The sequence below is a fragment of the Lepidochelys kempii genome, chromosome 9, assembly GCF_965140265.1.
Source record: "Lepidochelys kempii isolate rLepKem1 chromosome 9, rLepKem1.hap2, whole genome shotgun sequence".
NCBI classification, from domain to species: domain Eukaryota; kingdom Metazoa; phylum Chordata; order Testudines; family Cheloniidae; genus Lepidochelys; species Lepidochelys kempii.
The window spans coordinates 73,932,613-73,958,482 of NC_133264.1; the positions used below are offsets into that span (position 1 = coordinate 73,932,613).

General features: G+C 39.9%; 1 protein-coding gene across 3 annotated transcripts in view; it reads right to left on the bottom strand.

Moving 5' to 3' along the window:
- APOOL (apolipoprotein O like) overlaps window positions 1–24,281 on the bottom strand; it is a 59,187-nt gene extending 34,906 nt beyond the window's left edge. The window contains exons 1-3 of one of the 3 annotated variants that reach the window (XM_073360895.1): window positions 24,209–24,281; window positions 5,943–6,047; window positions 4,154–4,273 (exon numbers count right to left, since the gene is read on the bottom strand). In XM_073360895.1, the coding sequence (XP_073216996.1) occupies window positions 4,154–4,273; window positions 5,943–6,047 (225 nt within the window). In that variant the 5' untranslated portion in view covers window positions 24,209–24,281. Of the gene's footprint in view, window positions 1–4,153; window positions 4,274–5,942; window positions 6,048–23,693; window positions 23,877–24,208 lie in introns of those variants that run through there. The other 2 variants (XM_073360896.1, XM_073360898.1) reach the window with 2 other exon arrangements.
- Window positions 24,282–25,870: the final 1,589 nt, after the last annotated feature.

Consider the following 25,870-nt stretch of genomic DNA (forward strand, 5'->3'; position numbering starts at 1 on the left):
TAGCAGCAAAACCTTAAATATACACCTGGGCCTGGGTCACTAGTTTAGATCCAACTCAGGTCAGTGTTATTGAAAAGATATTAAGAGTTCTGATAGTTGTTCAGTATCTTTATCCAAGATCAGTTGGTGGTTTCAGTCTAGCTGCTAAAGGACCAGGGTGCACTTCAGAAAAACTACCATAAAAATTGTCACCTTTGTGGTTCACTGACACCTTCATTTCTAGAAGTGGTTGCAAGGACGTGGGGGAAACTCATACTGAGGTACCTCCCATGCTATAACTGTTATATGGATTAATTGATGAGAGGACTTTAACTTCCAGGACTATCAATCTGATGTATTTTATGAGCACTACACTCACTTGAAATGCCTGCAGGCTATTCTTTAGCTGATAGAGTTATATATATATATATATATATATATATATGATATCTTGCTGCACAAGTGTCTGTTCCTTTTTGATCTAGATTCTAAACAGCAGAGGCAAATCTCAAAGTGGCTAGCGAAAGCCCTCTTATTAAGGTAAAAAAAAATGTAAAACATGAGAACAAACATCAAAACAACAGTGTTCACCATTAAGAGTTATTATTTTTGTTAATGGGAGACCATCATAGCTAAGATACTACAGTTTTACTCTACACTTAAAATATTAAGCAGCTCTGGTAACTATCTGGTATTTATCACCAAATTATTACTTTGTTTTGGAAATCACTACATGTTTCAGGGATTCTAACAACTTAACCCCTTCTGTCACTGTTTCTTAAGTTACATAAACCAGTGTAATACTGACTGGCAGCAACAGAGAATTATTCAGGAGTAGTATGTGAAATGCAGTTGCTCTTAAGTGTTAAAGATGAAAATGACAAGGTGATCAAGTCAAATCTGAGTATCACCGTTACCGTCTGTTGAAATAACATGCCTTCTCCAGATTCCTTCCAAAAGGGTGAAGTTTTTGTTTTATTTTTAATACAAAAAAGCACTACACGGTGACTGATGACACGCCTCTTAAAGGGACAGTCAGCTTGAAATCTAATCAATTTTAAAAGTGTTTGAAATATTTTCACGTACAACATTCATCCTTAAAATCTGCCAGTTTTTGTATTTTATAATCATGTTTTCCTGTTTGTAAATATTTTCTCTTCCCTCTTGCTATATGAAAGGTCCACACAATCAAAAAGGAAAACAAATTGACTATATAGGGGGAAGTTGTGAAGTTGGCTATATACAAAATGCTGTCAAATCCATAAAGTAAACAACCCCCAGGTGTTCGGTTTTCAATCGGAACACCCAGCCAAAAAGGGACCCTCCACAGTCCAGTGAAAATGAGCGAGTGCGTGAGGGTGGGGGAGAGCAAGCAACGGAGGGAGGGGGGATGGCGTGAGCGGGGCGGGGCCTAGGAAAAAGGGCAGGGCAAGGGTGTTCGGTTTTGTGTGATTAGAAAGTTGGCAACCCCAGAGTCCAAAAAAGATACATCTTTGCTAACTCTCAGTTGTTATAAGCGAGATGTTAAAATTAGCCAGAGTATAAATCTTAAGTCAGTGTCCCTTGAAGAGACATACAAAGGACACTAACATATAGAAAAGAACAAGACAAAGAAACATCCCTACGCCACACAAACAAAAGTGACTGTGGGAAAACGGGGCACTCAGATATATAACTTGCACCACCAGTCCTCCTGTGATGCTATACAAAGACAAAACTATTTAGGAAATGTAAAGCTAGAACTCCATATTATGTAGACTAACAAATCTTGTAATGAAATTTTAGCTAACTCTGAGTAACCCCTCAAGTGTGTCCCTTGGTCTTACTGTACTGTACTCTTACCTACCCCACTGATCATTCAGCTCATCCAATCCCCGCATCACTGAATTTCCTTCTCTTCTTAAATCTTTTTTTCCTCGTTAGCTAACATTGCACTTTTATCTAGCATGGGGCTAGAATGTGCATGAAAATGAAAGCCAAGGCAATCTTCTACATAAAGTGTATGAATGTGCAAAAAATATATCGTAGTTTGATGAGGACCATACCAAAGACACAGTAATAACACAGATTCTTTAAATAGTGAGGTCATGAGGTTAATGGACGAAAAATTATTTTAAAATGTCAAGACCTCCAAGGTAGACATCATAAGAAATCATACAGCTTAACTGTACTAACAATGGCAGCTGAAATAACAATGGTATTAAATATAGTTCCTTGGATCCAATTAGAAATCTGAATTATTAGCTTCTTAAACTGTAAAACAGGCTTTATTCTAATGAAAAAAAAACACAAGAGAAAATGTTTTATTCCTTTTATTTTATTGAGCTAAAACAATTTGCAATGCTGAACATAAGAACGGCCATACTGGGTCAGACCAAAGGTCCATCCAGCCCAGTAAACTGTCTACAGACAGTGGCCAATGCCAGGTGCCACAGAGGGAGTAAACCGAACAGGTAATGATCAAGTGATCTCTCTCCTGCCATCCATCTCCACTCTTTGACAAATAGAGGCTAGGGACACCATTCCTTGCTCATCCTGGCTAATAGCCATTAATGGACTTAATCTCCATGAATTTATCCAGTTCTTATTTAAACCCTGTTATAATCCTAACCTTCACAACCTCCTCAGGCAAGGAGTTCCACAGGTTGACTGTGCGCTGAGTGAAGAAGAACTTCCTTTTATTTGTTTTAAACCTGCTGCCCATTAATTTCATTTGATGGCCCCCTACTTCTTATATTATGGGAACAAGTAAATAACTTTTCCTTATTCACTTCCTCCACAACACTCATGATTTTATATACCTCCATTATATCTCCCCTTAGTCTTTTCCAAGCTGAAAAGTCCTAGCCTCTTTAGTCTCTCCTCATATGGGACCCATTCCAAACCCCTAATCATTTTAGTTGCCCTTTTCCGAACCTTTTCTAATGCTAGTATCTTTTTTGAGACGAGGGGACCACATCTGTACGCAGTATTCAAGATGTGGGCGTACCATGGATTTATATAAGGGCAATAAGATATTCTCCGTCTTATTCTCTATCCCTTTTTTAAATGTTTTTTCCTAACATCCCGTCTGCTTTTTGGACTGCCGCTGCACACTGCATGGACGTCTTCAGAGAACTATCCACAACGATTCCAAGATCTTTCTCCTGATTAGTTGTAGCTAAATTAGCCCCCCATCATATTGTATGTATAGTTGGGGTTATTTTTTCCAATGTGCATTACTTTATATTTATCCACATTAAAATTCGTTCGGCATTTTGTTGCCCCATCACTTAGTTTTGTGAGATCTTTTTCAAGTTCTTCACAGTCTGCTTTGGTCTTGACTATATCTTGAGCAGTTTAGTATCATCTGCAAACTTTGCCACATCACCGTTTACCCTTTTCTCCAGATCATTTATGAAGTAACTCTTATTACTCTAAATTTCTTAACACTGACATCTGTAGTTTGAGATGTGAACTTTTAAAAATATGGAACTGACCATGTGGTCTTAGGAGTTAGTATTACTATTTAATGACTGTGTTCATTGTGTAAAATATCGCTATTTGAATGATTTAATCAAGCAAACCATTGGAAGTCCTAGAACTTGCATATTCCCAGGCGTTCCATTTTTCCACAAATCCATTTCAACCAATGCAGTTGGGGAAAAGTAAAGTTACAATGTAAATTCAAAATTGGGCCCCATTCCAGCAAAGACTTATGCCTCAGTGAATATGCCTATTCAGTGACGGTGGACATAATACTTTATTTTTAAAAGTCATTTAGATTAAAGAGACAAAAAGTAAAATGTAATAGCATTGGAAAAACAATATATTAACATATTCCACTCTTGTTTCAACCAAGTAGTGATTCTGAATGCTGCCATTAGATGCTGTCATAATTGTGAAATCCAGGGGCAGAAGGAAAGGGACCTGTTCGGGGTCACTGCTGTTTGGTTTGGACTGCAGGGAGACTGAATAGGTCATCTCACTCTCTGCACACCTTTCTTGGCTCCCTGCTAAGCTTAGGCCAAGCATATCATTCATACTTTTCCCCTACATACCATGGCAATTCTGATTGAATGAAGTGCCCAACAAATTGGATGGAATATGCTGTACTTTAATGTTGAACTCAAGTGTTAAATCAGGAATTCCAGAAGATTTTGTCTTCAAGCATTAATCAAACTATATTTCTTACCTTGCACCACTCAACATAATGACTAGTTGTCTTTCTTAATGTAGAAAACCCCACCTGCAAACGACCAGGGTCTTCTTCAACGTATCTAGATTTCAGAGGTGGCACACAATAAATGGGAAGCTGAAAGGAAAAAGAATCTATTCTAGTGAGCTAGTTTCAGAAACATATAAAAGTCATTAGATATAAATACTAAATTTTAAAAACAACTTTAAAGAAAATAGCAAATGCTCTTTGTTCCCATAATACAACAAAGCCTCCATATCATGTTATATCTATAAACCTACAAAACTGTGGTGCGGATTAATTCTTATAAAGTTCTTGGAGATGAGAAGAATTATATAAGCGTTAATTAGTAGCCTTATTACTGAGTATGATATAGTCTCTCTCTCTCACACACACACACCCCTACTTTAGAAAATGAGGGGGCAAGAATTGGAAAACCAGTCTTTTTAATATTAATACATATATATCTAAGTGTGTGATATTACTTAAAATTGAACTTTAGAGCAATAGTAACATGTAAGTCTCAGTAAATACTGTTGTGATGAATTGAGGCTACATCTGTGCAACTTATAACTTCTGGTTGATATTGTGAAGCTGTATTATGAAAAAATGGGGGCCTATATGTACGTAGTTCCATCAATGCTGACAGGTCCTGTAGCTTATACACACCAGATACGGACAATGGAATATACTTGAGGTTAATGACAGTATTACAGCCACACCAAAAAGTTATAGAGAAACACAGCTGTATCCTTGGAAATCAAGTTTAGTGGACTCCTCTGAAGGTGGGGGGTGGGGGGGGAGGAAGGAGGGAGGGAAGATAGGAGCAGTGGAAAGTTACCCAAAAGACAAAACAAAGGCAGTGGGGCGGGGAAGGTTAATAACGAGCCAAATGAGAAGAGGAAACAGGGAGGCAGGAAACAGCAAGGTCACAGAAACTGAGTAAGGTACTTCACGAGAGGGAGAGCGCCTCTATGAAGCAGGAGACTTCCTGCCTGCCTGCTTTTCTGAACATCTGTGATCATAGAATCCCCAATGACCCGCTAGAAAGTGAGGGACACTGCAGTTTAAGATGTTTATTGTTCTGTATGAGCTGTACTCGTCTGTGTTTTATATGATTAAGTAAAAAAACAAATGTGTTAGACTCTGTGCAAAGTGTGCGTGCAAATTAACTGCTTCACAACTGCTGCATCCCCCTGAGAATTAACCACGAACCAGAAGCTTCACACATTTTGGGTGGAGTTTTGGGAGAGGATGTGTTTAAGTACAAGGGAGTTTGGAAGAGCCAGTATTAGCCCAAGGGGCCAGGCAGATGGACAACGCCTTCCAGTTCTCTGAAAGGGATGCCACATAAAAGGTCTGTGCCCTGACAGTGCGACTAAAGTTCCCAAGATTGGGGCAGTGGCTGGACTCTGTTCAGACTCCAGGGGCTTAACACAACTTGGGGACCCAAGGACAGAGAGGCTTGGATTCCCCTCATAGCAATCCTAGTGAGTGGCCAGGAGGGGTTACTTGCTAGGATCTGTGACAACTGTATTCCCGCCTGCTTGGCCTACATCTGTAAAATCTATTATTATATTAAACTTTAAAACTATTTTTTCTGTAATTCTGGCTATATTTTGATCATTTGTAGTAGCATATAAAGCAGTGCTATAGCATTCCAAAACATCTTCTAAATATTATTATTATGTTTTCTCTAGGATATAGTGTACAATAAAGATTCACTGGTGTTTGTATACATCCACTTATTGTTAAAAAATGCATGAGACAATAGCAAGAATCTTACCTGATTTGGCTTCACTGACTGGGCTTTTGATTCTTCTTCTGTTGCAGCATATATATTAATAGACACAAATGCCAGACCAGCAGGGATAGCTGCTAGCTTTGCCATCTGGGAGAGAGACAAAGATTAAAATATATATCTATATATCCTTATTTGGAAACTCTTTTCTCCTCTTCACTAAAATCCAGAGGTCATTCTAGTAACACTGATGTGACTGATCTAATAACAGACCAAGCATGTCAAATGATTTTAAATTAAAAACCATACGAAGAAAGTACCCCTTAAAATCCACTTCTATCACACAAAAAACATCAGAAACCTTTTTGATACAACAAAAGTACAAGAGCATTCACTTTGAAAGAGATCCAGAGCCTGAAAAGTGCAGTCCACTGTATCGGTATGGCCCTACTACTAGTTTTTTAGCAGTTTTTTATTTATCAGAATTACCTCTGAGATGCAGTTTAAGATTGCACTGTTATATCAGCTAGTTCAGTTTCAGAAAGCAGCAATACTGTTTCCCACAGCTATTATTACGGACAGTACCATAATGCTGTGTTTGGGTACTTCTGACTATACTCATCTTATTTAAAGTAACATTGACAGAATGATTTTGTCAAACAAAATCAATAATACATCAGAAAGAATATGTATTGCAGTAGCATGTAGGAGACCAAGTCATGGTTCAGCCTCATTTTGCTACGCGCTGTATAAACAAAGAAGAAAGAGGTAGTGCTAAAGAATATATATTTCCCTCACCGCAAAGGCTTTCTATTTAAAGACAGCTCATACCATGTATATTAATAAACTCTGCTTCTCAAATATTGGATTTTACTAGTAAAATCTCAGTGTTACAATACATACACAAGTAAATACTAAGAAGAATTTTATGGAGAAGGTACGTTTTCTTTTTGAGTTCTATTTCAGATTCTGCCATATACTGGCTGTGTGACCATGGGCACATCACTTGTGCCAAAATTTATAGTTTAGGCCTGATTTTCTGAGGTGCTGAACACCCACATCTCTAATGTAAGTCAATGGGAACTGCAAGTGGTTGGCACCTCAGAAAATTAGGCCCAGTATATCCAAGACAGATATCCAAAAGTCACTGGCCACTTTGAAAATCTTGGCCTTAAATCTCTAACAGTAAAAGGTTAATACTTGCCTGTCTCACGGTTGTGTTGGGTTGCTTAATGTTTTAGATACATGTTAAACACTGACTTATGTAACTCAAAGTGGGTTGCTGTAATCTCCACTCCCAGTAGCCTACCGGCCTGGTTTTGTTTAATGCTTAAGTAAAATATGGAAGGTGGCATAAGCAAACAGATAACATTTTTCTTTTTGCAAATGTTGTTGACAATATTAGATAATTCTGTTCAAATACAATACATTTTCAACTGACTCTTGGGAGATAATAGTATAGTCTGTTTACTGTTTTACAATAAGAAAAAAAGAATTTAAAAAGGAATGTGCATATAGCATCTTGAATACCTGTTCACTCTCAGTGCCACTGGCTTAATTTATTAACTATCCTTTTCATTTTAGCATTTGTTTCATTTGATATTCATCTTCACATGACTCTGTTGATGTCTGGTTCAGTCAGCCTATGTACTTTCTTTGAAAAATCAGTTTGAAAAAAATACAGATGTCACTATACAAACACACACTCAAATATGGGTGCAGCTCTACCAGTAGAAACCTACTCTATACAAGAAACACTACACTGACCATAATATAAGGAACAGGAAAAGGCTTTTGATTTCAATTTCTTTATTGAAATTGTCCATAAAAGTTATAAAGCATTCCAGAACAGAAAAACAGACATTTAATTTACTGTAGCGGGGTGGTCACCCCACTCCGGCCCTGAAGGGGTTAAAAGCAGCCCTGGAGAGGGCTGCGGCTGGGAAAAGCTGAGTGAGTAGCTGACCACAGGACCCACGTAGATGTTCTCCACTGAGTGAAGATGTTCTTCATTACTAAACTGTGTAACTTCCACTCATAGTCAGTGACAAAGTGCCTGCTGAGGCTGTCCACCAACAAATTCTGGGTTCCTGGGAGGTACAATGCTGATATGGTTCTTGATACACCAGTTCCATAAATTGACCACTTCTGTACACAGAGGAATGGATCTTACTCCTTCCTGTTTGTTTACATCAGATATGACTGTCATATTGTCTGACATTATGAGAATGTGATGAGACTGGATTAATGGTAAGACTGCTCTGAATCTTTCTTGGGCTGCTCTGAATTCCAGGATGTTTGGATGCCCTAGGAAACTAGAATGCATATAATCACCCTGTACTGTGTGACTGTCCATATGAGTGCCCCAACCTAACAAGGAAGAGTCCATGATTACTGTGCTGTCAGGCATGGAGCACAGGAAAGGAACTTGTGCAGGAGCTTTCCACCAAGTCAGAGAATCCCTTATCTTGATGGGAAGTGCCACTATAATGTTCATGCTGGGTTTGCTCAGTATGTGTACTGTTCGAAGCCAAGCCTGCAGGCAGCACAGGTGGAATGTGGCAAATGGCATTACACAGGCACACGACACCATGTGACCCAGTACAGTAAGGTAGATCCAGACCCATGTCCAAAGGTTGTATATAACCTGATCTACCAGGTTTCCCATGGCTAGGAACCTATACATAAGGAGATACTCCGTTGTTCTGACTGAATCTGTGGTCACCCTATAGAGGTCATTTTGGGGACTAGAACATGTTTGGAATAAAATCCTTTTTTCGTTGATGCTGTAGATGTACTCACACCATTGCAGAGACTGGAGAAAGGAGTCTCCCTACTGAAGGAGGACCTCCTCATGAGAGTGGTCCCTGAAGAGGAACAAGAAAGTGGGTTTGGAGGCGGTGGGGAAGGAAACTCGATGATAGAGCCGGAATGGATGATATCCAGCATCCACCTGTCCACAGTCATTGCCCTTCAGTCATGGGGAAATTGTACTAGGTGTCCACCACAGCATATCTCGGAATTAGGTGGGGATGGAATCAACACTGGTACCATGGACGGGATGAGAGATGGGCTTCTCCCTAAATCCATGTCCTCTACTGATACAAACTCCCTGCTACGATTGGTCCCAACAACAAGGCAGATTGCAGGTCTGGAAGGATGAAGATATCCTCTGGAGTTCTGCAAGATACTGGAACGTCTGAAAGCTGCATCACATCAACTTGTGCCATCAGAGTCAGTGTAAAGGGACTCTTAGTAATCCTTATAGGGCTGTGATGGTACCTCCAGTAAAGAAGTGTCTGACTACATGGTCTTTGTCTGTACCAACCATGCCCGGTCCCTCAGCTCCGATGCTTTGTTTTAGTTGGTACTATGGTCAGCATCAGTGGCGATGCAAGGAATGGCACTGATAGAGCCTTCCTCCTGTGCACCTTCTAATCAACAGTCATGAAGCTTAGGAGAACCTAAATCCTTGTGCTCTAGGCACGAAGTCTTGCTTTACCTGGACAGGATCAGGGAGGGATCTCTTCTCTTAGCAGAGGATCTGCTCTTCTGTTTATGAGTGTCTCTTACTCCTATGAGAAAGTCCAGATGAAGGGTCCTTCACTCTAGTCATTACATTCCTGAGTCAAACATCAAGTTGGGAGGAGTACTCCTCTAGGGCTCAGGCCAAGGTACAGGGGGGATCTCTGTAACCTGGATCTGAGTGAGGCCTCATGGTGTTCCATAGGTGCTTTTGAAGTTGACCTTCTTATGCCTGCCATGTTCAGCTGGGGAAGGCGAGGCAGACACTGAATTTAACATAGATATGAGCTTTTCTGAGGAAGTACAGGCAGCCCTGGTGTCACTGCTGACTGAAAAGGAGCAATAGCAGAAGACGTGGTTCCTGAAGCCGGGGCATAATCTAATTCCCCCATTTAAGAGACTCTGCTGGCATAGCCACCTCCTGTGCCAACCCTTTCCCACAGTTCTGGAGTAGACGGACAAATGGGGCTTAGCATAGCAAAGCACACCTATCCTCCACTGGCTTAAGGTCACTAGAGTATGTCTACATGGAGATAAAATACCTGCAGCTGACCCCGGTCAGCCATAGCCATGCTCTGGGGGCTTTTATCCCTGTGTAGGCATACACTTATGCTAGTGGTATAATTAGGCAAGGGCCATGCAACACAGGATTGGAAAGCTGTAACCAACTCCTTAATGCCCATCCCCCCACGCCTAACAGAAATCTGGCATGGAAGTGAATTAAATACTCTATCTTTTTGTTCCTGATTTTTTAAAATAAATTAATTTTCTTCCCCCGTCCCTGCTTTTAATAATCGTATCAATTTTCTTCCAGAATTGAGGGTATAATGCATGACCCTATCCAAAGGCACCATCAATATTATACTCATTAAAAAGTAGTTTGAAAAATAGTGCAGCCTGTAACCTTCTAGTACCACTTCCACACTGTCTACCTATCACTGGTTTTCTGCTTAAAAGCATTCACCCAGCAGAGCAATCCAAAGGCCCAAGAGTTTTGCTGTCACTACTGAAAACCATCAGAAAAATGTTCCTTCCATACTCCCAAATCTCACAGTCGTTGTAAAAATAGTCCTGAAAAACATATATTTTGAACTACATAAAAGCAATGTCATGGCTACGAGATTAATCATAAGGTAGATCTGAATTTAACATTAATTAAAATTTAGCATGTATTTCTGATATATAACAAGCCAATGACAAACTGCAATTAGTCATCAAAATACTACAAGTGGGACAGTCATTAGTGCCTTAATAGAACTTTTCACACTCCACTGTTCTTTGATTAGTTAGCCCATAATCTGATTTTACAATAATTTGCAAGTAAATACATATTTCTGACCTAAGCATCTCTCTAGAAATCACAGATAGAGGAAAAGCTTGTAGTATCCTTTTCAATGACATCAGTGAAAACCATATGCTCAGGTTGAAATATCTAGAGCTCTCAGATAATCATAATCAAATCAAAACAAGGTTGATTTCTCCTTTAGACTTCTGAGTGAGGTAAATTATGTCCTATGCAATTTATTGTATGGATGTTTCAAGTGCATGAGGTCCTCTCTATTCTGTTTAAACAATAAAGTTTTCACAGCATTATTTGTAAGAACAGGAGATTTCTCTCATGTCACTGGCCAAAATTTCTTCTTCTCCTCACACCACTGTGCAATGAACTACAATACTGTTGGTTTAAAGAAGCTGCCTTTTATTAGCAAATGAGTGACAGAGCAAGGATTTGAATTTAGGATTGTGTGATTTCCAACTTCATGCTCATCCCTCCAAATTATGAAACTTACCATATAATTGATACTGTTCATAGATATGATTAGAATGGCAAGACAATTTGTTCTGAAAAATATATATTGCATTCAGCTTAAGTCCAAATACAGCTGAATATTCTAATAATCAAGAGTATTATTATTTAGCATTTGTATTGCAATAGCACGTAAAGGATACAATCAGAACTCGGGATTCATTGTGTTAAGCACTGCACAAACATGAAATGACACTGTCTGTGTCTCAAGGTGTTTATAATATAAGATAGCTGAGGAAATATAAGGAACAGCAAGAACTCTGATTCTAAAACTGACATTTTTAGATCATGATGGTACTGTAATAGCACACATTATTCAATCAATTTTAACTCTAAATCTAACTTATTTTTTCTTTCCCTTTCTTTTTCATTATTGCATCCTTTCATTGTCACCCAACTGTAAACTGTCTGCTATAATATTTACTATACTTTTGTTTGTGTCTGATCTTTTTACTTCTCCTCCATTTCCTTTTCTCCTACCAGTCACTTTCCCCAACTCTGTAAAGGGTTCACCAAAAGCATATTTGATTCTTTATAAATATGAAGAAAAATATGATAATGTAATATACAGTATTCCTGACATCTACATTTGAAAGACAATGCAGGTGAGGTAATATCTTTTACTGAACCAACTTCTCTTGGTGGAAGGAACAAGCTTTTGAGTTACACAGAGTTCTTCTTTAGGTTTGCAGACGGTAACCAAGGGGTCTGAGATAAATACAAGGTGGGACAGATCATTAAGCATAAGAGATTCACACATGCTGTAGGAGACCACTTAAATGAAGTGGGCAACTAAGACATTTGATACATGCTTGGATGCCGTGAGTAGTGGCAGAATGTCTGATTTCAATTCCCTAAAATAAATTAATAGTACATACTCCTCGTCTGTTGTCTTGAATTCCAAATGGCATAATTCAACACATAATTATTTTCAATGGCATGGATTTGTTCCACAGCATTTTTTTGAACTGCTATTGGAAAAACAGTTTAAGAATTCACGTTGATCGTGAGCACAAAGCCAATAATTTTAATTAATTTGGACAACTGTTTATTCAAATACAGAACACAGTGCTTACAATACAGCACAATCTATTTTTGTATAGTATGCTACACCCACCACTTTAGAAAGAGTCAATATATCCAGAACAAAAATCAAAGTAATAAGCCAACAGATAAAGACATGAACTGACTCACTGTATTGGAAGACAGGTAAAGAGCTGCTAGGCAGATGAGGCAGGCACAAATGTAAGAGAAGAATGCAAAGGTTAAAAGTGTATAGTGAGCAGAGAGGGCAAGAGGATATAAGGCTAGAGAGCTAAAGGATGGTAAAAGCTCAAGGAAATTTTAAAAAAAAAAAAAGGTAAGCCTTTTTCAGTTGTGTTCCAATGACAGACAGTGGTGGTGGTGGAGGAGGAGAAAATAATATGGTCTCACTTTCTGAAACCTTGTGAAGTTTTGAGAGTAAAGATTTAGGGAGACTATCAAGAGAAAGAGTGGCAGCAATCAAAACATGAAACAAACACCACATGAATAACTGTCTTTGTTATAACAAGTCCTGGAATAAAATGCCATGGTCTGAGATACAGAAGATAGTTTATGAAAGGTTGTGAACCTCTAAAAAGTGTATACATATTTCTATTCAGCCATTTGTAGATATGCTACATTAAAACAAACTTTCTTTAAATTATTATTATATTTATTATTACCAGTGGAACATTTTCAGAATTTGTTTTAATTGTTTCAGAGTAACAGCCGTGTTAGTCTGTATTCGCAAAAAGAAAAGGAGTACTTGTTGCACCTCAGAGACTAACCAATTTATTTGAGCATAAGCTTTCGTGAGCTACAGATGCATCCGATGAAGTGAGCTGTAGCTCACAAAAACTTATGCTCAAATAAATTGGTTAGTCTCTAAGGTGCCACAAGTACTCCTTTTCTTTTTGTTTTAATTGTGACATTCTATTCCAGGACTAGTGATAGTAGGTTGCAATACAGAGGAAAGGGGAACCACAGTCAAATATTAACGTAAGTGAGAAGGGTGTAGAGAGGATACTGTTCATTAAATAAAGCTAGTTTTGTTTAATTCAGTACGTATACCATTGTGTTTACTGTGGTAAATTAAAAAGGAGAGTGTTATATAGTGAATAGTGAAAATAATCCAATTCTTGAATGGCAATAACTGCTTTACTTTGGATGCCTATTAAAGACAACTGTATAATTACTCACAAAATGTAACTGATAATCACTTTACTGTCCAATAATTATTATTAAGAATAATTGAATCAAATGACAACAGCAAAAAAACATCATGCTTGTGCTATATTTAAGAGACTTCACCATATCCACTGATTAGTTTGTCCTCCTCTTGAAGCCTAATAATTAGGTCAAATATAGTAAAATAAAAATTATTGATAATTTCAAAGCATAATTAAACAAAGTAAAACACAATTAAGATGAAATGGAGTAAGATATGCAAATGAGCCCTAGAACTTTCATATTACACTGGTAAAGTCAAAACATTTCTGGCTTCTTTAGGATTTTACATCTTCTCCTATAATAAGTTATTAAAAATAGAAAGAAAGTATGATCATGAAGTCTCTTCAGCTCTTGCAGACTTGCTAAAAGCAGTAGAGAGGGAAACTTCTGTACACAAGTCAAGGCCATAAAAATCAAATTGGAATTTCATTGTTAATCTGGAGAATGACTTCAGAAAAGCAGTAAAGTGCCTGTGTCTGATTTTATGCCAGTCTTGTTCTATTTCAAAGAACTAATCACAAGAATTGCAAGAAATGCATTTATATTGAAAAATATCCCTTGTCATGGAAAAGCATGAAATTCTAAAATAAGAATTCAGTTACTCCACATTTGCAATGCATTTTTGTGTGTGCTCTTTTTTATTTTTACTAAGGGTCTGATCCAACACAAAGTCAGTGGAAATCTTCCCACGGGCTTCAATGGAATCAGGCCATAAATGAAAAGCAGCATCTAGTGAACAATTGCTCACAGTGAACAACTTCTAATAGTTCCTAAAGCAACACTTTATAAAAGGAATGAATTCAAACACTATTTTCTAGAGATGAATACGGGGTGAGTATTGATCCAAACTTCACTAGGATTATAGGGTATTCAGAGCCACTGTTTTTGGTTCCTGAGTTTTTCAGTGACTTTGGCATTCTAGACTGAAAGCTGGTCACTGAAAACAATCAGAAAGTGTTTCCCTACAATGCCATCCAGCAAGCTGGCAAAAGGAGATCTCAGTACTGTGTAGTACATCACAGTGTTCTTCTTAGCCTGCATTAAATTCTTTAAATTTTTTAATTTGCAGGGAATTTTGTTTTATTGTGGGAGGGCTGGGGGCAGCAGTAGGTTCTGCCTCTAGGAGTGGGGGCCTGTGGGAGGCCATGGGAAGGAGAATGGGTGACCCCCCGGGTGGGTGCGAGGGACGAGGGATCAGGTCCTGCTCCCAGGGTCGAAGGGGTGACCCTGGGGGAGGGTAAAGGGTCATGCCTATGGGGATGTGTGTGTGAGGCCCAGAGGAGGTATCAGGTCGGGTCCTTCCCCTGGTGGTGGTGGTGTGTGTGGAGGGGGGAGAGTTGGGAGGCAGGTCCCGTCCCTAGGAAGAGATAGGGGGAATCCCTGGGGGATGAAGTCCTGCTCCCAGGGGACTTGGGGGGAGGACACGAAGAGGAGGTGGTTGGGTCCTGTGCCCAGGGGGTAGGAGGGGTTTGCAGAGTGAGCCTGCTTGTACTCAACCTGTAGCAATGGCTCCTGTCCCACAGGGCTAGGCCTAGCCTCCTGCTCCAGGTATTGCATAAGAACATAGAGTATTGTATAAGAGCAGCCATACTGGGTCAGAGCAAAGGTCCATCTAGGCCAGTATCCTGTCTTCCAACAATGGCCAATGCCAGGTGCCCAGGAGGGAACGAACAGAACAGGCAATCATCAAGTGATCCATTCCCTGTCACCCATTCCCAGCTTCCGGCAAAAATAGGCTAGGAAAACCATCCCCACCTGATGCACAGGGTTGCGGCGCTGCTCAAGTTTGGCCCAGCCACCTCTCCTTCATGACCAATGAAGCAGGGTTCAGATGGCCCAAATTTGAGTGAGTGGTACTGCGACTCTGTGCACTGGGTCACAAAGCCTGGAATGGGGGACTAGGCCCAGCCCTGTGGGACAGGAGCTACTGCTGCAGGCTAAGTTTTTCCTTTTTATAGGTTGTTTTTGTTTCATTTTGTGTTATTTTGCATTTGCAAAAAATCACGGGGCTCTAGATGTCTCTTATATAGATAAAAAGCAGATCAGCCATCTCATTCCAAAGGACTAAACTATTTTTATAAAACAGAACAGACTGACAGTCTTGACGTTATTTTTGGTCACAGAACCATGAATAGCAGATATTTTGCTTAAGTGGAAAAATTCTGGCATAGCTATATTTTCCAGGGGAAAAAACTGTTAAAAGCATAATTTCTACAATAGAAGACCTGGGGTAAAACACATCAAAGTATAATAATAAAGCTGTCAAAATATACCTACAACATTTGGGCTTTAAGTCTCTGCATTTCAAACAATCTACTTCCAAGTGCTGGAATAATATCAGATCAAAAATACAGATTCTGCAAAAAAGTATGAAAATTAAAGAGCTACAGGACTACAAAGCATACAGTGCCTTACTACTCAAAGACTTAGGACTCCATTATGCTTTAATCTATGTTCCACATTTATGCGACTCTCCTGGAAGAGCGTTCTTCTCATTAAAACTCTGCAAACTTGGTGTTCTCCCTCCAAAAATGTGGTGTAAAGCTAAGGAAACATACCCAGCAAGTAGGGATAAATCTCAAGTGAGAAAAGGTAAAAGACTCAAATAAGCAGGTTACACACTGAAATCCTAAACGTTACTTTTAAAAAAGTGTCTGTCTTTAATAAAGTTGCCTTCAGCAGCTCTCTCTCACAAAACCAGTACTTAACAACCAGATCAAGATAGGTCTAATTTTAGCAACTGTTGCTTGGGTCGTAATTTCACATAGGTGAACTCTTCTTAAAGCGGCATATCTTTATATCAAGCACGGATGCCTTCCATGACCACTTAAGTTTTCTATATCTAACATATAGCCATATCCTACCTTCAAACTCTGTGCAGATATCTTACTGCTTTAAACAGGGATTATACAATTTGATCAATTGCAAAGTAGTGGCCTTAGATTTTTTTTTTCACTAACACTTCAAAACCCCTTATCCTTTTGAAAGTATCTCAAGGGAACAGACTGAAGATGTTATTCCACACCCATATGAGGTCTGTTTGGTTCTCTTAATAACTACAGTGCAAAAAAACAAATGATACGATTTATTATTATTTTACCAACAGCAGTTGTGTTTTTGAAGGCAAATCAATTCAGAATGTTCCCATCTCCGTACAATGCATATGGACACAAGCCGTACATGTGGAAGAAAGCAAATTTTACAGGAATTGGGAGTGGTAGAGACAGGAGAACAAACAATGAACTAGAAAGTTCGGCAGCTTATTTACCATGCATTCAAGTAGTCCTTGCACACCACACTACTTGAGGCCTTCTGGTTAAGACAGTAAAATAAGAGCTAAGTGCTAAGAGCGTCTGCAGTCTATGCATTCAACCTGCTCCACAAACACTTTACATGAACAAAATACACAGACACATGTAAGCCATAGATAGGACATGCATAAAAACTATGGTGGCAAGCTCTTCAAAAATACATTAGCAGGGTGGATAAAAATCAATTCTTTAAAAAAAAAATTGGATTTTTTAACTTTTAAAAAATAAAGCCATTTAAATTAAATTTGAAATTATGACCTGTTTTAAGACCTAAACTTACTATACTGTAATAAAATAAATAAAACAAATAGTATTAAGCAATACATTTGCTACCAAGTTTTAAAGAAAGCCAAACCACTGATCTGGTAGAAGTCCCTGGCTGAGCAGCTGAACCAGAATTTGCTGGAGTGCTAAACTAGCTTTTAACAGCAATAGCCTCTTCTATAGGGGCAGAGTGAATATTTTCTTCATTCCGTTGAAGTTAAGAAACTAGTGGGAGTTGAAAAAAAGCAAAAAAGATTGTTTTCTAATCTCTGAATAAAAACAAGGTGTGAGAGGATGAGATCTGCTAATTCTAAAATCCTGAAGGGCATGGTGACCACAAACTGTTTAGTTCACTAACATATGATACTTTCTTTGTTTAATAAATCTGTTAGTTTTAAATTCAAAACATGCTTTGATAATTTTTGTTTAATGTATTAAGGAGTTTTTTTAAAAAAATAAAAGTATTTTAAAATGCTGTTTTTGTGCATTTAAATTGAATTTCCATCCAAACAGAGCTTGACACAAAACACTAGCAAAACAATTAATCAGCTAGTAAATAAGAAATGCATCCTTCACCATTTTCAAACATTATAAAAGTGTGAAAATTAAGAATCCAAATAAACATAAGCAATCTAATGGCTTAAATAAATATGCATACACATAGTGTATCCTCCTGGTTGGCAAAAAGAAGCAAATTTAGTGTAAAATCTATATTTAGCTGCAAATCAATGTATTTTAATTGTTATGAATCAGTTTGTTTACAAAAATAGCAAAATTGACTAATGCTAAACAAGATTAAAATCAGTGATTTAAATAACTGATTTAAATCAATCCATCCTGTACATTAACTTTTTCTTTTAAATAAAGAAAACAGAACTCTGGGCCAAATTCTGCCTTTACACACAATAACATACCACCCTCTGACTTCTATGAAAGATGCACTGCGCACACACACACACACATATGAAGGCAGAATTTGGCTCAGAGGATTTTATATTCAGAAAGACTCCAATTTTGCATCTGGAATTAACTACAGGTGAACATGACAGCCGTTAGATAATTCTAATTACCATAATTACCATAGCACACCTGCAAAATTGGAAGCGGTGTTGGAAAAATTAAGTCAGAGGCACAGCGTCCACTGACAAAAACTGAAAAGTTATCATTCTTATATGGGTCTTTGACAAATAAAATTCAAAGCAAACGTTTTCCTTTATAATGAATCTTTTCATCCACCAACATACTATTTACATATTTGGATTCTCAAACTATGCATATCCACATTTTGTGTGTGTCTGTACAATATAACTACTACAAATATTATAGAAAGTAAATTAATAAAAAGTGAAAGACTTTAGCATGAACAATAACCCATCCAGATTAGTAGTACATGCTACTCCCAAACATTCTGGTAACCTTTTCACTTCTAAATAGCCTGGGATAACAGGAAAGTCAGAGGATCAGGAGAAGCGGAAATAAAAAGACCTTCAGTTACAATCCTAGCCAGGTAAACCAAGGGACTGAAAGTTTGTGCTCTTCCACGGTTCTCGGACAGACAGATCATTTAGGGCAGGGGATCTCAACCATTTTCTTTCTGAGCTCCCCCCTCCCACCCCCACACGCTATAAAAACTCCATGGCCCACTTACGTCACAATAACTGGTTTTCTGCATATAAAAGCCAGGGCTGGTGTTATGGGGTAGCAAGCAGGGCAGTTGCTTGGGACCCCAAGCCAGAGGGATTCCTGCAAAACTACATTGCTCAGGCTTCAGCCCCGGCCCTGGGCTTCAGCCCCACGTGGTGGGGCTGTGGCTTTCTGTCCTGGGCCCCAGCAAGTCTAAACCACTAGCCCTGCTTGGCGGACCCCCTGAAACCTGCTTCTGGCCCCCAAGGGGCCCCAGACCCCTGGTTGAGAACCACTGATTTAGTGTTCTGTGATTCAAACCAACATCTTGAATTCCATATGGAAACAAATCAGAAAGTAGAGCAAACTTTGGAGCACTGATGCTCCAACGTTATGGAGGATAGGTCCATCAATGGCTATTAGCCAAGACAGTCAGGGATGGAACCCCATGCTCTGGGTATCCCTAAACCTCATAAGCTGGGACTGTACTAGCAAGGGATGGATCAGTTGATAATTGCCCTGACTTTTCATTCCCTTTGAAGCATCTGGCACTAGCCGCTGCAGGACGACAGGATACTACGCTAGATGGACCACTGATCTGACCCACTATAGCTATTCTTATGATGCTTTATGGAAGGATCCACATTACACCACTAACCTGTCAGTCTCATAAGCAGACTTTGCACCTCAGTCATATTCATATACCAAATACTGTTGAGACAACACGACCCATGTACACAGGCTAGCTGTACACAGATCCTTTTTAAGAAAATGCATCTTAACTGAATTTTAGGTAACAAACCTGATTTTCATCCCATTGACTAAACCTGTATGAATATGCACAGTAAGGGTGCACGTATGCATGCACACATTTGCTTCAATGATTTTGTAGGGTCAAACAACCCTTGCATGTGAGCAGGTACAAGAACTATGCAACAGTTTGATTCATGCTTGTACTGAAAAGTGTTCACACATTTGTTTGCACACCTGAATGGAAGCCTAGCTGAGGCCTTTAGGTATAGTTTATGTCTCATGTAAAATTATGCAGCATTTAACATCTGTTGTCTACAATATATTGTATGTATTTAAAACATTAATTTAATTACTTATAATATAGCATGTTTTAATGTCATGTTTTCTTATGTGTAATTGCATCTTCCAAACATTACTTCAACTATTTATAAGGAATCCATTTCTATTGTACTTATAGGCTGTTCATAAAAATATTAATCTTGTTTGTATACTTTTATGAATGCAAAGTGAATATGTTATGTGAAATGCTGTAGTTATTCCATGGTACTGTACTTTAAATTAAGTAAAAGTCAAGCTGCACAGGGCATGCATAACAGGTTGGGAATGGCCAGGGTGTGAAACAGACAATCTTACTGGTAAAATTGTGTGTGATTATACTTGCTCAACTGCATACGGACAGGTTTTAAATTTGCTGATAGTCCATTTGTTATTTACTTATCAAGCATTTTATCAAAATAATGTTTTTATTTCTTAATACATCACTGTACTCTGTGTTTTAATTTCAAAGTAAAAAGGGTGCAACACACCCTTTCAACACACGAGTGGGAGCCAGGAACTTTGGAGTGCCAAACCTGGCTCTTAGAATGATTTCTTCTGTAGCTTTGGGCAAGGCATATTGGGTTTGACTGCAAGTATCAGCATCTTGCATGATCAAGTTCTTAACCTCTGCTTTGATTTCACCTATCTCACAGGGGTGTTGTGGGGATTAATTTAGTCAACATCTGCAAAATGTTGTTAAGGTGAAAAGGACTGTAAAAGAATAATTATTAACAAAGCTAATTTTCTCTGCAGTCTTTTTTCATATTTTAATCAGACACCACTTCACTTTTGTCAAGAAGCAAGGCTAGCAGCCCTCAAAGTGCAGAAACCAATGTTACTGAGCAGATAAGAGGGGCTAGCTAATAGCTGGAACTCTACCCTTGAGAGGGGAAGGGTAATCACAGTTTACTGCTGTCAATCTGGAATAACTCCATTGAAGCAAGTGCCTCAGTTACAATCAGATGTCAGATTACATTCCCATTTTAAGTAAGACTACACATTGTAAATTCATTTCCTCCCACTGTTCCTCCAATAAGTAAGTGTACTTTGCTTCAAGTTTTATTAAGAATAATTATCATTTAACGGCTAGATACGATTATATGAAACATGGCTGACAAGAGGTAGGTATTATATTTTTAATATAGAGGATTTTTTCTTTTCAATTTTCTCAACAACAAAATTTTAAAAATAATAATCCATTAAACGAAACCTGCCCGTCAAAATTATCAAGGAGCAGATTCCAAAATAGCAAATAGTATTTCTAAGCTCTCTTAAAATTCCTGTTCTCTTCCACATTAAAACATACAAAGTGTTTAAAGAGAAATGAGCACTAAACCTCAAGAATTTTCAGAATCACTTTGATATTACTCTTTTAAAACCTTTATTTCAACTTTACCTTTGTAATTCAAAAGAGAATCTTTTGTATACTTGTAACAAGGGAACATTATGACAGGCAACGTATGCTCTATAACTGAGGACAGAGAAAACATGAAGTAATTTAGTAAAAGAAAAAAATTCAGAGTATCGGGAATATTACTCTGTTAAACATCTATGATGCAAGAACATCAGCATTACTAATTATATACAATAGTGCATCAACTGATAACTTTATTCCTGCCCTCCATTTAGAATGTGTATATACTGGTTGAGTTAAATTTTTAGAAATCAGGACTCGTGTGTCTATACCCAGAGATGCCATTATCTTGTTGTGATACCTTGGTCGTGTCACTTTACGTCTCTGATGCCTCAATTTAAAAAAACAGCATTAGAAATATTTTATCTACTTTACAGGTTGTTGTGATGCTCCATGATGTCATTATGGAAGCTTCTGTCTCAACTCCACTTAATGGTTAGGTTTAGACATTGTTCTAAGCTCTATTTTGCATTGCCCTCTAAGTTTTGATAGAAGTAACTGATTAGTATGCAAATTGGAATGTTTAAAAAGGACGGTAGAATTATTTTTTGGAGAATTTGAAAAGTGAAGGAGTCTTTCTGCTATTTAATCAAAAAATTAATATGTTTTACATTCTTCCTCAGTACCTCAAGCTTTTTTGGCACAGTAGTGGTAGATTAAAACTTCACACTCAAGAGTCAGTTCCTTACCCACTTGTGAAGGGGGAAGTTTCAATTGGTAGGGCATTTTTAAAGAAACAATTATCTAGCAGTATTAGTCCTTAGGAGCTGAGCCATAGACAATAGAAGAGTCTGCAGCATCCACATTCAACCCACACTGTCGTCAAAGGGGCTCCATGTGGGCATAGCAGTCCATCCCCATTCAATATACTGCAGGATCTAGGGCTTACATTTGTATTTGACACCTATTGCTTTTACACCTGACCAGCCGTTAAACACTAGACCTTAAACAACATTTTTAAGGCCATCTTAATTCCCACACTTCACTCTGTGACATGCTTTTAGCACCCAATATCTTACAAACCAATTTAAGCATAGAACAGAGAGGTGTGCAAGATCAGAGGTGGGTTTTTTTATTTTAAAGTTAGTATACAAGCTTTCATAGGGAACAAAACTATAACATTGGTTTCCACTAGCCCTTTAATTGGGCTTTGGTCGAATGATGCAATATAAATGTGAAGTTTCATTTTTATTTTCTTGTGGCAATGGGGGGAGGTTATCTGAAATGACTATCAGCTGTTATTTTTAATCACTAATATTTAAAATTGGTGTGTACACAAATGCTGCATTAAATGCATTATTAAACAGAACATAAGAGGAAAGCCAATATTTCCCTACGGATATAAACTCAATACAAGACACCTACAAGCAGAGTTACATTTTAAAATGTTAAGAAAAAATGTGACTCAGTGACTCCAACAGATAATTTTGGCACACCCTAAGAGATACACAGATAATCATGAGTAAGGAATCCGTGTCTTCTGCAGACCTCCATGACTTCAGCCTGCAGCCACTGGGAGCTTTAGGTTATCCTCACTACCCATGTTGGTCGGGAGATGCAGGATACCCCTGCTGCCCGGAGTGGCGGGTCCCCAGCTGCCTGCGGGGGGGGGGGAAGGAATCCCCCACAGCTCCCCAGTCCCCACAGGCACTGGGGGATCCCTGGCATGTCCTCAGCCACAGCAGGGGGTCCCTCCCAGCCACTGGACACAGGTCGCAACTCCCAGCCATAGCAGGGCAGGGTGCTGGGCCCTCCTCCCTCCCCATTTTGTCATGGACATTTTTGTAAAAGTCAGGGACAGGTCACTGCTTCCAAGAATTTATTTATTGCCCATGACTTTTATTAAAAATATCCATGACAAAATCGTAGCCTTAATCATGAATGAGCAGGACAAGTCTACAACACTGAACCCCATACATCTGTCATCAAGACAACGTTAACCACCATAAGGCAGGGGCTACAAGTGGCCAAGGCGGAGACACAATCGGTGCGTGGAGAGAGCCAATGAAAAAGTGCAGTGACTATGACTACACAGACCCACGTCATGCCATCTGCGCGCCCTAGGGTGCAGGGCCCCACCGTCCCCATGGTGGGTACTCCACCCAGCCACAGGCCCTGGGCCATCGGTACGAACTAGCCCCCATGGGCCTCTTCCGCCCGTGCTGGAGGCTCAGAGACCATCCCAGGCCGGTGCCGTGCAGACCAGCCAGGGCAATGGCAATGCCTCTCCCAGCCGCACGCCCCTGTCGACTGGGGGCCCCATTCCGCAGCACCGTAGGAAGGAGCGTGCGGCTCCCCGCGCAGCCAGGAACCCCGAGAGGAAGCGTCGGCGCAGCAGGCCGGCTAGGATCCCTGGCGAGAGGCCGCGCCCCCGGGCTCTGAGGGGAGGGCTGGCGGCAGACAACGGCTGTGGGAGGGAGTCGGGGGGCACTGCTGTCCCCGCCCGATCCGCTCTCGCCTCTAACGTGTCCCGGGGGAAGAACAGCTGCCCCCGCCCCTCGGCAGTTAGAGCGGGGACGGACGCTCACCTTAGCCGCCATTTTAGTGACCCCTCCTCCTCCTGGCCTGTCCCCCAGCAGCGAGTTTGTACGGCACGCGAGGAGGCCAAACCAGTGCTCGTCTTCCGCGGGGCTGGCACCCCTCCCCCTGAGCGTGAGAGACGGGGGCGGGGCTAGAGACACCGCTCGCCAGAGTCGCCCTCTCAGACTTGGGTGTGAAGCGCGCCCAAGGCAGCGAGCTGAGCGCTTCGTCTCGAGAGGCTGTAATCAGGTTTTGATCATCGTTTCTAATCGCTTGGCCGTTCCCCATCTGCTAGCCTGGAGTTCGCCAGGTTTCCACTTCAAAAGATTATGTAGCAACGCAACACGCTCATGCACTAGCTGCAGGGGCTCAGCGTGACACCTAAAAATAGCGGGGTTTTGCTACAACATTTTCCAGTGGAGGTAAAGAAGCTAACGGGAAAATGAAGGGCAGCTTCTGACCCCTCCCCCTCCCCCCCGCCCAAAAAAAACCAGGCGTGGGAAAGAAAAGGTCATCCATTTACCAAACGTATGTCCTCTGTGAAAGGGAACCCGGAGCAGGGATACGTTTTTGAACAGTCGACCAAGTCCCTCACGACCCTGAGACATGGTGGCAGAAGCTCTGAAAGTGACTGGACTGATTAATATGAGCGTGTCTTCTCCCACTGAAATAGGAAACTTTAATCATTCATGTTTCTGGGGAGCAACAGAGCTGGAAATATAATTCAAGCTTCTGGGAAGGAATAACGTAGATAAAGCTGTTTCAGGATTCTTAGAAGTTATGTGCTACTGACATGCATCATTTCAAAGGGGGCGATTTTCTGGAGGAAATTAGTCAGAGAAAAAGGAAACTGGGTGTTCCAGTCTGAGCTGGCTGCTTTGTGCTGAGCCAATGAAGCAAAACAGCCAGGAAACCAGCTTAATCTGTGTAGGAATCCTGAGATGGGGTAAAATTGCTGTAATGACTTGGTTTGTATGCCACTCCCCTTCCCAGCCTCTACCATAACAATGCTCAGTGTTGTCATACCGAACTTATAGGCACCTTTAAAATCAATACTATTCACAAAACCTGAGTTAGGTTTCCTACAAAATAAATGTCCGGAGATAGGCACCTATGAATGGGATTCATAAAAACCAAAATGCTAGGGGGCACCATGCCTAAACTTCAATAGCTCAGACATAGGGGAGAGGTTTATTGCAGGAGTGGGTGGGTGAGATTCTGTGGCCTGCATTGTGCAGGAGGTCCGACTAGGTGATCATAATGGTCCCTTCTGACCTTAATAGCTATGAGATGCCAAAGGGAGGAGTGTGTGATCAACCCCACCGCTCTCACGGGGTTCAGTCTCTAAATCTAGGCTGGAAGCAGTTGCCTGTCTCTGGTTAAGATTCGCAGCTGTGAACCCGAAGCCAGGTGCCTAAGGTGTTTCTTGCAGTAAGCTATGGGGGAGGAGGACCTTCCTCATAACTTTTAGTGATTAAGGAATTTACCTGGGATGTGGAAGACCCTCCCGCCCCCCCTTCAATTCCCTCCTCTGCCTGAGAGGGAGAAGGGAGATGCTGCCTCTCGGGAGAGTACCTTAATGACTGGGGTATGGTATATTCTGAAGGGGGAAGATGATGCCCTCAGTCTCTGCTGTTAAATCTGTTCCACTTTGGACAAATAATTGGAGAATCATTGTAGCCAAGGGATGGGATCCTGGGTCTCCCACATGCTGGGTGGGTGCTGTCAGCACAAGGCTATGGAGTCTTTCTTGTGCATATGCCAAGTTGGCAACCTTATACTATACCATTCCAAAGAGCATGCAGTAAAACTAATAAAACTGTTTTACATAAATGAGAGAATGTTGGAATAATAGAGTTTTATTAACTAATGAGAAATGATGATGAGGCTGGTCATGAACTTGAAGCTGTGTGTGAGCTTGCATGTACACACACAGCTGAAAAGTAACTGAGTACATTTTAGATATGGTCCCTTATGCATTCTTAGAAATTATAAAAATGTGCTTCAATTCTTGGTATAGTTTTTCTCAATAATGTGTATTGACTGAAACTGAAATATTGATAATAGGGCTGTTAATTGCAGTTAACTCACATAATTAACCCAAAACAATTAATCACGATTAATTGCAGTTTTAATTGTACTGTTAAACAATAGAATACCAACTGAAATTTATTAAATATTTTTG